The sequence below is a fragment of the Chrysochloris asiatica genome, unplaced genomic scaffold, assembly GCF_000296735.1.
Source record: "Chrysochloris asiatica unplaced genomic scaffold, ChrAsi1.0 scaffold00006, whole genome shotgun sequence".
Taxonomy (NCBI): domain Eukaryota; kingdom Metazoa; phylum Chordata; class Mammalia; order Afrosoricida; family Chrysochloridae; genus Chrysochloris; species Chrysochloris asiatica.
The window spans coordinates 36,636,878-36,654,033 of record NW_006408524.1 but is presented as its reverse complement, the minus strand read 5'-3'; the positions used below and the strand labels follow the sequence as shown (position 1 = coordinate 36,654,033).

General features: G+C 36.5%; 1 protein-coding gene across 2 annotated transcripts in view; it reads right to left on the bottom strand.

The window, feature by feature from the left end:
* SNX13 (sorting nexin 13) overlaps positions 1-17,156 on the bottom strand; it is a 163,061-nt gene that overhangs the window by 92,860 nt on the left and 53,045 nt on the right. For both annotated transcript variants that reach the window (XM_006832238.1, XM_006832237.1), the window contains 3 exons: positions 12,326-12,428; positions 11,097-11,186; positions 10,007-10,128 (listed from right to left, as the gene is read on the bottom strand). In XM_006832238.1, the coding sequence (XP_006832301.1) occupies positions 10,007-10,128; positions 11,097-11,186; positions 12,326-12,428 (315 nt within the window). The remainder of the gene's footprint in view (positions 1-10,006; positions 10,129-11,096; positions 11,187-12,325; positions 12,429-17,156) is intronic.

The window sequence follows — 17,156 nt, the reverse complement described above, 5'->3', positions numbered from 1 at the left end:
CAATAAGGACATATATTAAAATTGGGAAGCAGGGTGTGAACACAGAACTCTCAAATAAAAACTCAATTAAGAAGAATTTATTGAATAACCATCATTCTATCATCATGTACAAAATAAAGTCGCCTGGTGGCACTGTAGGATAAGCACTAGACTGCAGTTCAAGCCCACCAGTCACACCACAAAGAAAAATGAGGCAATTTCAGAAACCTGATATGGAACCACTATGAATCATATCAACTCAATGAGCTGTTGGTTTTGGGGGGCATTTTTTGGGGGTGTGTGTGTATCATGTGAAAAGCACTATGTTGTTCTTGTTAAACACCATCGAATCAGTTCAACTCCTATCGACCCCACATATGGTTGGTAGGTTTGAACTGCAAACCTGAAGTTAGCAGTCTACTACTTATCCTACAATGTCATACTTGGACCCCAATAAACATTAAAGAAACAGTTGTTACTGTTAAGTGCTGTCGAATTGGTTCTGACTCATAGTGACCCTGTATAGGGTTTCCAGGGAGCGGCTGGTAAGTTTGAACCACCAACCTTGTGGTTCAAACTGACTTTGCAGTCCAGTGCTTAGCTACTTTTATAATCGAAAAAATATTGTTATATTTATGTTTCGTATGAATATAAAGAAGAGAAGAAAAATAGGCAGATAAATTTAATTTTTAAAAAATCTTTACTGCTAATTACCAAATGTTTCTGTCTCTGTCTCTGATTATAAAAGTACTACACGTGCATTTTGTACAAGTAAAGATTTTCTGATTTGTCTATAATCAGCCAGAAACCCACAACCCAAAGATGACTGTTAAGTATATTTCCTTTTAGTTTCTTGGCTATTTACAATTTTTCACAGTTTAAATCATAGACTTTGTATGACATTTTTTATTCTAACATACTCTTGAATACTTTAATGGTCCCAAAACTGTGTGTTCCAGAGATCAGCAAACTTCTCTCTAAAGTGCCAGGTAGCAATTATTTTAGACCTTGTAACAAGTACTCAACACTGCCACTGAGCACAAAAGCAGTCACATAAATATTCAAATAAATGACCATTATTTTTTCAAGAAAATTGTATTTACAAAAGTAGGAAGAAGTACAACTGAACAATAAAATGACAACCTATGTTTTAAATGACAAAAGACTCTAACTAGATATTTCTCCAAGAAACTATGTTGTTGTTGTTGTTGTTGGATGCCATCAAGTCAGTTCACACTCATAGCCACCCAATGCAAAACCAAATGAAACACAGTTCAGTCCTACACTACCCTCACATTTGTTGTTGTCTGAGCCCATTGTTGCTGGCACTGTGCCCATCCATCTTTTTGTTGTCGCTCCACTTTACCAAGCATGATGTCCTTCTCCAGGGACTGTTTCCTTTTAACAACGTGACCAAAGAATGGGATACGATGAAATCTCTTCATCTTCACTTATAAGGCGCATATTGGCTTCCAGACTTGTTCTTTTGGCAGTCCATGGTACTTTCAATACTCTTCACCAACATCATAATTCAAATGCATGGATTCTTCTTTGATCTTCCTTATCCACTGTCCAACTGTCACATGCACAGGGAACAACTGAAAATACCATACTTTAGGTCAGGCACACCTTAGTCCTCAAAATTTTATCTGTGTTCTTGGCCACTTTAAACATTTCATCAGATTTGCCTAAAGCAATGTCGTTTGATTTCATGACTGTTGGCTTCCATGAGTGTTGATTATGGATGCAAGAAAAATGAAGTCTTTCACAACTTCATTTTTTTTCTCCATTTATCATGTTATTTGTTGGTCCAGTTGGGAGGATTTTTGTTTTCTTTATACTGGGGTACAATCCATACTGAAGACTGTAGTGTCTGATCTTCATCAGTAAGTATTTTAAATCCTCTTCACTCCAGCAAGGTTGTGTCATCTGCATATCGCAGGTTATTAATGGATTTTCCTCCAATCCTCACACCACTCTTTTTCATATAAACCAGCTTCTCAAATTATTTGCTCAGCATATAGACTGAATAAGTATGGTGAAAGGATACAACACGAGGACACATCTTTACTGATTTAAAATTGTTAAGAATCCCCTTATTTTGTTTTAACAATTGCCTCCTGGTCTATGCATAAATTCCTCATGAGCTTCAAGTGTTCTGGACTCAATTCTTAGCAATCCTGTCCATAGTTTGTCATAATACACACAGTCAAATGCCTTTGCATAGTCAATAAAGTACAAGTAACATCTTTCTGATACTGTCTGCATCTAGTCAAAATTGATTTGATGCCAGCAATAACATCCCTAGTTCCAGATCCTTTTCTGAATCCGCTTGAATTACTGTCAGTTCCCTGCCAATGTACTGCTGCAACAGCTTTTTATATTTTCTTTAGCAAAATTTCATTGCATGTGGTATTAATGATATTGTCCGATGATTTTCGTATTCCAATGGGTCACCTTTCTTTGGAATGGGCAGAAATATAGATCTCTTCCCACTGGCTGGCCAGATAAGCTATTGTAAACTTCTTGGCATACACAAATGAGCATCTCCAGAGCTGCATCTCTTTGTTGAAACATTTCAATTTGTAGTTCGTCAATTCCTGGGTCTTGTTTTTCTCCAATGCTTTTAGTGCAACTTGGATTTCTTCCTTCAATACCAATGAATCTTGATCATATGTTGCCTACTGAAATGGGTGAATACTAAACAATTCTTTTTGTTACAATGTTTGCATATTCCTTCTATCTTCTTCTGATGCTTCCTACATCATTTAATATTTTACCCATAGGGTCCTTCAATATTTTAACCCCATGTTTGAATTTTTCCTTCAATTTTTTTTCAGCTTGAGAAATACAAAGCATGTTCTTCCATTTTGGTTTTCTAACTCCATGTCTTTGCACAGTTCATAATAATACTTGAATTCATCTTCTCAAGCTACCTTTTTGAAACTTCCTATTCTTTTACTTCATTTCCTCTAGTTCTTTTAGTTGCTCTATGCTCAATGACAGCGAGTCCAGTATGGCACTGCGGGAGAAAGCACTGGATCACAAGGTTGGTTTGAACCATAAAGTCAGTGGTTCAACCTCACTAGCCACTCCTTGGAAACCTTATATACGGTCGCTAGGGAGTCAGAACAGACTAGATGGTATTTAACAACAAAAATAACACTTAAGGCCAAGTTTCAAAGTTTCTTCTGACATCCATTTCGGTTTTTTCTTGCTTTCCTTTTTTAATGACCTTTCCCTTTCTTCATGTATGATGTTCTGTCATACTATAGCTCTTCTGGTCTTTGGTCATTAGTGTCTAATGCATCAAGTCTGTTCTGAGACGATCTCTAAATTCAGGTGGAATAATATTCTCAGTGTCATATTTTGGCTCTCATGGACTGGTTTTAATTTTCTTCAGGTTTAGAATGACCTTGCATATGAGCCATTAATGGTCTGTTCCACAGTCAGCCCCTAGTTTATTTTGGATGATGATATTGAGCCTTTCAACTGTCACTTCTCACACATGCAGTCAATTAGATTCCTGTACATTCTATCTGGTGAGGGCCCTGTGTATAGTTACCTATTATCGAAAAAAAATATTTGTAAAAAATAAGTCATTGGTCTTGCAAAATTCTATTATGCGATCTTTAGCATCATTTCTATCACAAAGGCCGTACTTTCCAACTACTGACCCTTCCTGTTTGTTTCCAACTTTTGCATTCCAACCCCCAATAACTATCAATGCATCCTGAATGCATGTTTGATACATTTTAGACTGAAGAAGTTGATAGAAGTCTTCAATTTCATCATCACTGGCTTTAGTGGATAGTGCGTAATAATAGTGGTATTACCTGGTTTTCCTTGCTGGTGTTGTTAAGTGCCTTCAAGTCCATTCCAACTCATATTAACCCTGTATAGAGTTTCTAAGACTTTAAATCTTTGCAGGAGCAGAAAGTCTCATCTTTCCCCCCCAGAGCAACTGACAGGCTTGAACAGGGGGCATTGTGGTTTGTAGTCCAGTGCTTATAGTATGGAGTTACCTTATAGATGCATAGATATTATCCTATAATAGATAATATTGTACCTCAAGATAGATCCTGAAATGTTCTTTTTGATGATGAATGCTATACCATTCCTCTTGAATTTGTTGCTCATGGTACGGTCAACCAGTGTTGTTCATTTTAAAATGGCCAATACCAGTCCATTTCAACTCACTAATGGAGTTCTGGTATGGCACTGTGGGCTAATGCATCAGACTGGAAAATCACTTGAACTGTATGGTAGGTGGTTCAAGTTCACCAGCTGCCCCTTGGAAATCCTATACAGGGTTGCTATGGATTAGAATCGACTCTATGGCACTTAACAACCACAACGCCTAGAATATCGATCTTTAGAGATTCCTTTTTGTTTTTGACATCCTGAAGTTTTTCTAGATTCACACTTTGTGCATTCCACGTTTCAATTATTAATGGATGTTTGCAGCTGTTTCTTCTCAATTTGAATTGAGACACATTGGCAAGTGCCAAGTTTCAAAAGGTTAACTGCATCCAGGTAGTTTAGGACAACTCTACTTTGAGAAGGCAGCTCTTCCCCATTAGAATCTGAAAGCCTTCCAACCTGAGGAGCTCCTCTTCTGACAGTGTGTCAGACAATGTTTCACAGCTAAGCCCTCCCCTTCTAGTCTTAGTTAATCTGGAAGCTCCCTGTAACCTGTCTGTCATGGGTAACGGTGACACAGCTTCCAGAATCACAACAGCACACAAGTCATCACAGTACAATAAACTGACAGAGGAGTGGTTGCATTAACATCATAGAAGTGAAGATTTACAACACATAAGATAATTACAACATATCAAAGACAAAGGCATCAGAGGACATAAAGGGGCTGACTACAACATTACACAACTGCCACATTACATCATAGCATAACTGCCAAACCACTGAGAATCACAGCCAAGTGAAGTTGACACAAATTTTGGGGAGATAACATTCAATCCATGATAGAAGCTCTCTTCCCCCAAATGCTCCTGGAATGACAGGTACTAATGTTGACCTCATGTGACACTGCAGGATAAGCACTGGACTGCTAACCAAAAGTCAGTTTAAATCCACAAGTTGTTCCTCAGAATCCCTATACAAGGTCAATATGAGTCAGAATCAACTTGATACCACTTCACAAGCAATGCCAACATTAGGAGTCCTAATGGAGCAGTAAGGAGCTCTGGTAGCTTAGTGGTTACGAATCGGGCTGCGAACTGCAAGGTCAGCAGTTTGAAATTACCAGCTGTTCCTGGGGAGAAAGATGAGGCTTTCTGCTACCGTAAAGATTTACAGCCTCGGGAACGCTGTACAGGGTTGCTATGAGTCAGTTCCAACTCCACAGCACATAACCACCACCAGTGGAACAGTGGCTAAAGTGTAGTCACAGTGTGTTGCTATAGGATAAGGACGGACCTACTAACTGGACTTCTTAAAAATCCTATACAGGATCACTATGAGTCAGAAACAACTAGAGAGCACTTAAAAATAACCATAACAATGTTGATATAAAGTACCCTGGTGGAGCAGCAGTTAAAGCACTGGACTGTTAAAACAAAACCTCTTCAGTATGAACCTGCCAACAATTACATGGAAGAAAGATGAGGCAGTCTGCTTTCATAAAGATTTACAGCTTTGCCTTGGAAAGCCTACGGGACAGTTCTACTCTGTCCTATGAGTCAGAGTCAGCTATGAGTCAGAGTCATCTTAACAGCATTGGGTTTTTAGTGCTGACATAAAGTGTTACCATTATAATTTTCTCACATGTGCTGTCATTAACCCTTATAAGAATCAGATAAGGAAATATGGGATATTAGTCCCAGACTCAAAGAATTTATGTCTTGCCTTTATTAGGCCATAGAGCTTAATAAGTAATAGAACAAATGCTCAACCAGGACTTCAGACTCTTCAGTATGTTGTTTTTTTCTAGTGTTCTTCAAAATTTAGCACTTGATTTTATGCTGACATTTAATTGTTTCACCAAGTTGATAAAGATGAGCACTACAATTTGGTGAGACTGAAATTTTCTGGGTCCACAGGCTGTTTTTTAAAATGAAACAATGGAAACTCTTAATAGGAAGGAAAAACAACAGTAGAAAATTTTGTGTTCATCTGCAGTGTCCCTGGTTCAGGAACCCCACCCCCCAAATACAAGACTGCAAAGTGGAGGGAGTGTTAACTTCTATTCCTTTCATATGCTTCACAATGGTTACAGTTCAGCACATAACAAGGATAAAGGTCAGCAGGAACAAGGACTGAAGAGGTAGTCCAATGACTGTAAAATGACCTAATTTCCGGAATTCTACCACTAGCAACAGTCATGAATAGCCTATTAAGATGCATATTTTAATAGTAATAAAAAAAAAAAAGCCAAGGTAAAACAAAAATTAAAAAGCAATTCAGACACAAAGCACAAAGCAAGAAAGAATCACTGAGCCTTCCTGTATGCTAGCAGCTTTATTTCATTTTGATTTTTTTAGTTTTGAAACAGCTTATACTTCTAAAGTAGCTTTTAGCCTTTTACAGATAAGGACACTAAGGCAAAAAGAAGCTGATTAATTTCCCCAAAATTTTAAGGTCAAAGAGAAAGCAAAGATTTAAATTCAAGTTACTCTAAGAAGAAATCTGGCTTTTCTTATAATCACCAGACTACTACTTTGGTAGTTTAGAATGGTTTAAAAATAAATAAATATGAAGTAAAAGGATAGGTCTTCAAGAGATTAAAATCATAGAAATATTAAGCTCAGAAGTCTTCTCATATCTGATGGAGAATATGGATCTGAATAGAGTGCCACACTACTATGAATAATCTGATTATAATTCCACCTTTGCTCCTAACTCAGTGGATTAATCACTTATCTTTTCTAAACCTTAACTTCCTTATCTGTGAAAATGATTGGTGTTGGGTGGCATTAAAACTTAAATTTCTAAATTCCTTCACAACTTTCAAAACACTGTCACTGAGGCAGGAAGAAAAGGGGTTCTAGAAATTAGGATTAAACATGGCCACTTATTGCCAGAAGCCTTGTGAGTAAAACCTTAAGCAATGTTGAGGGCTGTTTGCTTGAGGAATTGTAAAGATGTGCGGGACATGCTTAGGGCGTATAGCTGAGCAGTTAGACCCTGGAGCATGACCATCCATACGAATTCCACTTCTATTGCCATGTAATGGGACATGCCATTAAGGAAGCCCACCAATATAAAAATGCCATATTTTACTTCCTTATAAGGTGTTTCACAGGCCACATTGGTTTACTCAGTGTCCTTGTTGTTGCTAAGTGGTGTCAAGTTGGTTCCGACCCATAACAACCCTATACAGGGGCTTCCAAGGAGCAGCAGGTAAGTTTAAACCACTGACATTATGGTTAGCAGTCCAGTGCTTATCCTACAGTGCCACATTTTAAAGGACTACTTACTTTTTGCTGGAGCAAAGGAAACACAAGCCCATGGAAGGGGCTTGAGCCAGGATTCTGAAGAACCACACATGCTCAACACCCCAGAGTAAGTTTTGCCGGCACCTTTGCATTGGAATACATCTTGAAGAAATGCTGCACACACATCCATTAACATGGTTCCTCCTAAAAGGTCCACTCACAGAAATCCCCACTTACCACTATGAATAAACATGATGCTTTTCCCACTTAAAACCTTTTAAAACTCAGCAAAGCCTCTATCAAGGAAATGACAGTTAGCGTTGCCTATGGCTCTTCTGGCAAGTCTCTTTGGGGCAGGTATTTTCCTCTCAATAAATCCTTAAATATTTTCTTGTTGTTGTAAGGTGTCATCAAGTCGGCACCTACTCATAGCAACCCCATGCACAACAAAATGAAACACTACCCAGTCCTGCACAAATCTCACAATCACTGGCCACTGCTGCTGCCACTGTGCCAATCCATCTTGTTGGTGGTCTTCCTCTTTTTCACTGACCGTCCACTTTACCAAGCATGCTGTACTTCACCAGGAACTGGTCCAAAGTATGAGAGACTAAGTCTGGCCATCCTGGCTTCCAAGAAGCATCCTAGCTTAGTTTATTCTTTTGACAGTCCATGGTACTTTCGATATTCTCCAGCACCATAACTCAAATGCATCAATTCTTCTACGGTCTTCCTTATTCACTGTCCAACTTTCACATGCATATGAGGTTACTGAATATTAATAGTGTGGCTTTGATCAGGCGTACCTTAGTCCTCAAACTTACGTTTTTGCTCTTGAATATTTTTAAGAGGTCTTGTGCAGCAGATTTGCCTAATGATTGATTTCTTGACAGCTGCTTCACGAATGCTGATGACTGATCTGAGCAATATGAAGTCTCTGACAACATGAATCCCTTCTTCTTTTACATGGAAGTTGTTGATGGGTCCATGATGAGGATTTTTGTTTTCTTTGTACTGAGGTGCAGTCCATACCAACATTGTAGTCTTTGATCTTCATTAGTAAGTATTTTAAGTCCTCTTCACTTTCAGCAAGCAAGGTTTTACCATCTGCATTATCTTAGGTTGTTAATGAGTCTTCCTCCTATCCTGATGCCATGTTCTTCTACATTAGTAATTCTACCAGCTTCTTGGATTATGTGTTCAGCACAAAGATTGAATAAGTAATGTGAAAGAATACAACGCTGGTGCACATCTTTCCTAATTTTAAACCATTCAGTGTTCCCTTTTTCTGTTGTAACAACTGCTTCTTAGTCTATGTGCTGTTCATACCTTGTCATGATCCACACAATCAAAAACCTTTGCGTAGTCAATAAATCTCAGGTAAACATCTTTCTGGTATTCTCTGTTTTTTCAGCCACTCCATCTTATATTAGCACATCCTAATCTGACAAAGAATTGACAGAGAACCTCTGGCAGTTCTCTGTCACTATATGGTTGCAGCCATTTTAAAATTATCTTTAGCAAAATTTTACTTGCTTGCATAAAACTCAGTCTGCCTAACCTAATCATTCTTTGTAAGCAAAGACAAGGACCCCTTTTAAAGGATCAGAGCCTTCTACTCCACTTTACTCCAGTGAATAGGGACTTCAATCGTTGGTGTTTCCCCAGGACCTGCTGTTGTTATTGTTAAGTGCCGTTGATTCAAGGTGGAACAGGATGCAAACTCAAATCTTCCAAGTACTAGTCCAAATCCTTTCCTGTTCTAAAAGGTGTTACTATATTTTAATACATTCCTAGCAGTCAGACACAAAAGTAATGAACTCTTATTTGTTAGAAAAGAAATCATTAGTATAGTGTTGCTATAGAAAACCATCAGTGACTGATTATTCAGAAATTGTGTGAAAAAAACCTTAACAATAATGTTGTATATGAAAGAAAACAGATAAAATCCAACTCCTGACTTTCTTTGATTATATCAATTATATTTCTGTGTTCCATTGTTAAGTCTACATTAGTAATTCTACCTGGCTATTTGCATATGCTTGGTATTAATAAGAAATGAGGAGCTCACATTTATTTCTAAAATTATAAAGCTTTTGTTCAAACCATAAACTTTTCTCAGGGCTCCCCAATTACCTATGTTGAAAAACTAATCCACCTCTAATCTAAAGAGTTAAAAAGAAAGCAATAAAATATCTATGTTCACAGAGCACAAACAAAAAAAACATGGCAATGGTCCTAAGGCAATTCTCTGTTCTCCAAGAGGCTAAGAATTTCAAGACTTTATTTTCAAGAAATTGTGCTATAGAAAAAGCAGGGATTGCTAACTGCAAGGTCTACAGTTCAAACCCACCCAGTTGCTATTTGGAAACCTATACAGATTCAGTATGAGTTGGACTTAACGACAAGTGGAGAACGGGAGGGGTCGGCTACAGCCCTACACCTTCAGATAGTGAGTGGTTCTTGGTAATTTAAGGTGTTAAGGACTCTGGGGATTATCTCAAAATAATAATCTACTATTCTACTTAACTGTTAGTAAAAAATTCCCCAATCCCATTAAAGTTATGTTCCCTATTGGTACATTTCATATATCTAAATTTTTCTGCATAAGCACAATGCAATAATCTTACCTAGTAGCAAACTTAATGAGTGCATTTTGAAGAGTTTGCCTAATTTCAAGAAGAAAAGTTTCATCATCACTTAATGTATAATACCAATACTGGACATAGTCCCTCAAGGAAAACTGGATTACCTAAAACAAAAATATTGGGGAAAAAAACACAACTTTTTTAGGATATCAAAGGTAGCAGAAGTAAACCAAAACCTAACAGTATTATCTGTAAATTTATATTCATTCTCTACATATTAAATAGTGGTAAATATCTGCCTTAATTATATATATGTATTTTTAAATTCATGCTTTTTAAATTAATTTGATATCCCAACTCACTCACCAGTCAAATATATTTAAAAATGAAGGCATTATCAATGGCCAAGCTTTATTCTAATTCTCAAAAAGAAACAGTTTTTCTAAGAGTACATCATAGAATTTATTATCATCTAATTGTAAAACTGAGCTCATTAAATTCCTCCTATACCTTTGATAGTGCCAACAGCATTCAGTAAGTCAACAAACAGTATATAATACAACTCAATCATAAATTTTTTTTGAAATTAAACTAAATATGGAATCACCTATAATATTAATGTTACAACTTAAAGTAAGCATTATTAATAGTGGCTCATATAATCAAACAAGTGTCAATGAAAAATATTTGTGAAGTGAAGGATAACATCCTTAACCTAATTTTAGCTTTTACTACTTTTAGATGAAACCAGGTACCTCCACTTAACAAAGCATTTACACAAAGAGTAAAAAAAATTTGATTTACCAAACCACATAGCCTGTTCATGAGTTAAAGACTAATGCTCAAAATATAAATTTACTAGAAACATTAACACCAGTAGAAAAAAAAAAAAAGAAAGAAAGAAACCTAAACTTTTCTAATTATAAATTCAATCAAAAGGTGTTAAAATAATATAAATATATCATTATAAATGAGTTCATAGATAAGGCATCATCTTCAACAAAGAATCCAAAAACTGCATTATACGGAAATTTCAGTATAAACAGCAAAATAAAAAGTATTTCTTAGTATTTTCGAAAAACACATCTAACATATGAGATACAGAATTCAAATACCACATACTGAAACTCACTTGCTGGAGCGGTTCATCAATTATGTTGGCACCTGTCAATCTTCTATCGATCTTAATAGTTCTGGCTTCCCGTTTCATTTCTTCTAAGCACTTAAAGGGAATCATACCATTTTAATGTGTTGCTTCTTGATTTAAAATATCTCGACTTTACTTTAATCAAATACTCATTGTAATGCCCCTGTTATTATTCTCAAGTCAATAGTAACCTTATTTCTTGAGACTGTAATATAACCAAACACTATTTCTCAAATCAGCAAAACCAGACACCCAGCGGTAGAGGAGGGGATGGAAATCAACTCTTACCCTGCAAATTTTAAATAATCAGCAAACATAATTTAGAATGTGGAAAAGCTAAAAATGCATATTGCTATGTCTCAATGAAGCTTTAGAATTTTTATATTTTAGGGGACTCAAATTGATAATTATCTCTCTTGAACATTTTCCCTTCTCTCCCTCCCCACATGCTCCCCAGACCAAAAGAGCACTGCCACCTACCAAATGGATATATTTTAAAATTGATTTTATTTAGGGATGATTTCTGATAACTAAATCAAATTTGTTTCTCCATTCCTCATACCTGGGAGCAGATGAAAGGCAGTGGGAAACTTTTCAATTCAAGATATAAATTCCAGCTCACATACATGGAGCACTAGTAGTGCTGGAGCATAAGCACTGAGGCTGCTAACTACAAGGTCAGCAGCAGTACAACATGACCAACAGCTGCTTCATGGGAGCAAGAGGAGGCTTCCCCATGAAGATTTACAAGCACTGGAAACCCTAGGAGTCAGAATCAATTCGATGGCAGCCAATGTTTTTATGTACATGTGTATCTATACATGTATACACATATGTATTTTTTTTTTTCCTCCAAAGTAGTTGAGGAAAAGATAGCCAATTATTTTTCTTTGGTTCCTATACCTGTATTTTATTAAAATAGAATATTCATCAAAGAACAAAATACATAACATTTTAAATTTTTATTAAGGCTCCCAAATTGAACTAATCAATTTCTATTTTTTTCCCAAAATTTGCAATCTCATATTTTATATTTAACAGTGAGAGAATTTTCAGGTTACCTTTCTAATGTGTTTTCTAAAATTTAATAGAAAGTCAGCCATAAATTTATAGTAAGCTGTTACTGAATTCTAGGGAAACCTGCCAAACCATATGTAGATAATCACATTACTATCAATGCAAAGAACTGGACTGTGAGGTTTCATATTCTTTACCTTCGGAACTCCAGGTGATGTTGGAGGAAGAAATGAGTGTTCACACTGCTCTAGATGTTTCTCTGAATTTGTTTTTCCAAACAGAAGAATAACCACAAAACCTCTGGGGAAACAAATGCAATTATATATTTAAATGAAAATTTTACTATAATTTTACACTAAGCATATAATTTTACTTATAACACCAATCATATTTAACAGACGGTTTATCATTCACTAAAAAGTCAATGTGTGATACATGACAAAGAACTGAGAGATTTCGTTCTAAAGTTTTAAACAACTGTAAACATTTATAAAGTTAAATTAAAAGTATCTTTTAAAATATATGATCCTACATATTTCATAAATAATCTCAAGCAACATTTTCAAACTTCAGCAAATCAATCTTCATTAAACAAGTAGGCTAGTTAATAACCCAAAATAAAAACAAATGTGATCACGTTATAGCTAAATGATAGACTTCAAGAGTTCTGTTAACTATTTAAGATATTAATAATTCGCTATTTAATGCAGAATAAACAAAGACCATACAGCATACAGCATCAAATTTAAAATTTCTTTTAAAAACTCTGAAATAGGAAATGTAAATATATTCCTAAAAACATTTATTGAAAAATATATAGCAAGATCAAAGTAAAATAAACACTAGTTTAGAGCAACATTACTGAAAAGTGTTAACTAAATTTATGAATATAATTTAAAATTTACCAATAGGCCTAAAGCACTGGGAATGCATTAAAAACATAAATTTGAATCTAATAATGTAGTAATCTTACAAATTCAAAAGCCAGTGAGTGACAAGAAGGAAAATAAAGGAAAATTGAATATAGGCAGTCTTAAAGAGTCCTGGTGTGGTGCTGTGGGTTAATGTGCTGGACTACAAAGTCGGTTGAAACCACAAGGTTGGCGGTTCAAGCTCACCAATCACTCCTCAGAAACCTTATACAGGGTCGATATGGGTCAGAACCAACTTGACAGCACTTAACAACAACTACTGAAAATAAGATTTTCAATATTCTCTTTTTTTCTGGCTGCCTGCTATTTCAATGCTCTTCAATATACAAAAAAAAAAAAAAAAAACAAAAAAAAAAACCAGAAAACAATCTCACTGCCATCAAGCTGATTCCAATTCATAGTAACCCTGTGCAGGGATTGTTGTTAAGTACCGTCGAGTCTGTTCCGACTCAGTGTCCCTGCACAGGGTTTCGAGGCTGTAAAGCTTTTCGGAAGCAGAATGTCTCGTCTTTCTCCCATGGAACTGCTGCTGGTAGTTTCGAACTGCCGACCTTAAGGTTGGCAGCCCAACTTGTAACCACTACGCTACCAGAGCTCCTTACAAGGCTATAAATCTTTATGGGAGCAGAAAGCTTCATATTTCTTCCACAAAGTGGCTGTTGGATTTGAACTGCCATGCTTGTGGCTAACAGTCTAGTGCTTATTCTGCAGGGCCACCAGGGCTCCTTGCTGTTCAGTATACATACTACAAAAGTAGAAGTGGGTAGAAAGCACAGATGAAGTCTAATCAGTTCATATCATAAATTTGGTTTTAAATGTTTTCAAAGGTGACTTCAACGTCACCTATTGTTGTTGTTAAATACCAGTGACTTGATTCTGACCCATAGCAACCCCATATAGGGTTTCTAAAGAATGTCTGGTGGGTTTGAGCTGCTGACCTTGTGGTTTAATCTGACCCTGCAGTCCAGTGCATTACCCTGCAGCGTTATTTTACATTTGGAGTCCTGGAGTGGTGTGGAAGTGGAGAGGATAAGCACTACACCTCAAGGTAACTTTGAATCACAAGGTGGTGGTTCAAACCCACCAGCTGCTCTTCAAAAACTCTATACAGGGTCACTATGAGTCAGAACCAACTCTATGGCACTTAACAAAAACAACAACATGTTATATTGGGAATCTGGGTATAGCACTGTAGGATACACACTGGGCTCCACAAGATTAGCAGTTTATACCCACCGCTACTCCCTGGAAACCCTACATTGGGGCGCTATGAGGCAAAACCAACTTGATGACACTAACAGATGGCTCTTAGCAACAACAACATGTTATATTTGACTTTATTACTAAGAATCAAACGGATCTGCAAGGGTGAGTCAAAAATTATCAGTACATTGGCTGTAGAATTTATTTTAATCAACTTTTAGGAAAGACAAATACTTCATTTTTTGACATAATCTCCTTGCTTTTTAATACACCTTGTCCATCTATCAACACGCTTTCATATTGTCTCATTTAAAAATTTTTTATGCTGAGCTGTAAGCCACAAATGCACCGTCTTCACTTTCTTATCAGAGATGAATCTTCATTCTCGAAGGGCTGCTTTCAGGGGACCAAACAGGAGAAAGTCCAATGGAGCAAGATCAGGACTACAGGGAGGGAGGATGCTTTAACACCTCAAAATGAAATTTTTGCAGCATGTCAACAGTGTGGGCAGATGTGTGCAGACATAAATTGTCATGTAAGATCATAATACCCGTGGATAGCAGTCCTCAGAGTTTAACTGAAGTTTAGGCTTCAGCTCTTCAGTGGAGCATCTCACTGTTGATTGTTGAACACTTTTCCTGATAGTTAACAGTTTCAGTGCTGGCCCTTGAGATTCCCAGAAAGCTGTAAGCATCAATTTTCCAGCTGATGGTTGACTTTTCAACTTTTTCTTGGTCAGCGATTGAGGATATTTCCATTCCATTCCATATTCTACCATTTACTCTCAGGCTCATAGTGATGAATCCATGTCTCATCACCAGTAACAATTTTATATAGAAATTTTCCTTTCCTTCGAGTATTGGTCCAAACTTCATTTGCTTATGCCTGAACGTTTCTGTTTATGCTCTTTCATGTGTTGTTTAAGATCCATCTTACACTTTTCGAAATCCATGTCTGTCGTGGATTCTTCTATAAGTAGAGTCACGGCTAGTTTAAAAATGATTTGCCAAATAATCCACTGTCACTCATCTAACCAACAGAACCATTTCATGTGATGACCCAATGTTGTCATCAACCACAATCAACAGGCATTTTTAAAAAAATAGAGTGTAGACAGATTTTGACTCACCCTCATATATTTTAGCTTAACTTGACACGTAAATACACAGAAAATGCTTATATTATGCTAACAATGTATTTTTAAAGAAGCCCGGGTGGTGCTGTGGGATAAGCATTGGGCTGCTAACCACGTGGTTGGCAGTTCAAATCACCAGTCACACTAAGGGAAAGAGATGAGGCTCTCTTAGCCCCTAAAGACTTACAGTCTCAAGAAACTCTAAGGATCAGTTCTACTCTGTTCTATACAGGGTCACTATGAGTTGGAATCCATTTGATGGTAGTTCTAAAGGCATCATAATAAAACAGACTGATAAAACATTAACTTTTACTGATAGTACTCTAAGAAAGGAGGCCAGGTATGGCACTCTGGGTTAATGCACTGGACTGCAAAGTCTGTCTGAATCACGATGCGTGGTTCAAGTTCACCAGCTGCTCCTTGGAAACCCTACAAAGGGGTGCTGTGGGTCAGAACCAACTCAACGACAGTTAACAATTCCTTTTAAGAAACAGTCTAATTTTACAAAGAACCTAAATAACAATTTTAGAGCAATTCTAGCTTAGTGAACAAAAAGGTGCTATAAATGGTAAAAAGTAAAAATAGGTAAAAGTAAAAATGTTCAGATTCTTAGACACCTTGTATAGGGTTTCCTAGGAGCAGCTGGTGGGTTTGAACTGCCAACTTGTAGTCAACAATCCCATGCTTGCTTATCCTACAATGCCACATCAGGATTCTATAAAAAGGTGGCATGACACAACATGTAACAGGATGGTAAGGAACCCTGATGGTATAGTGGGTTTCGCGTTGGTCTGCTAACTATAAGGTCAGAAGTTTGAATCCACCAGTTGCTCCACAGGAGAAAGATGAGGCTTTCTGTTCCCATAAACAAATATAGGCTTGAAAACTTTATACAGGGTCATTATGAGTCAAAATCTACTCAATGGCGTACAGCAACATAATCAAAACCAACTTTATGGCACTTAACAACAGCAAAAGCTCAGTATAATAGATGGATAAACTACAGAACTAGTAAGCTTTACCAAGGGAAAAAAGAGGTGCTTTCCACGGGGGGGGGGGGGGGGTGGTTTTTTTTTCAAAATTTTTTTTTGAGTAAAAAAAAAAAAAAAAAGACAAAAATGGATGTTTAAATTTATAAAATAACATACTAAAACTAAAAATGATTCCTTTTTTAAAATTACAAGTTAAACTTATTTTAGGAGCCCTGGTGGAGAAGTGGGTTACCCATTGGGATGTTTGAATCCACCAGATGCTCTGTGGGAGAAAGTTGAGGTTTTCTGCTCCTATAGAGATTTATAGCCTTGGAAACCTCATACTGGGTCTTTATGATTCAGAAACAACTTGATCGTAAAAATAATAACAACAATAAATTTATTTTACTTCAAAATTGATACTTACAACCTATTTTTGTTCTTTAAATTCATAAGGTACTAAACTATACTAAATTATATTAAAAGAAGAGACAATCAATCTCTAATTACAGCCAAAATACAAAATTTATTTCACTCAGGAAATTATGGCGCTCTTCAGTCATAATTGAATAAGATGTGAATGTTTAATCAACAAATTGCTATGAGAATATTTAAGGAAAGTCACGCATGCATATGTTGTTGTTAAGAGTCGAGTCAGTTTTGACTAATAGAAACCCTGTCTACAATTTTTTTTAAATGTTTTATTGTGAATTATGTGATAGTTTACATGAGAGAACATTAGTTTTACATTCATTCTATCGTATATCATCTCATTGCCATGGTTACA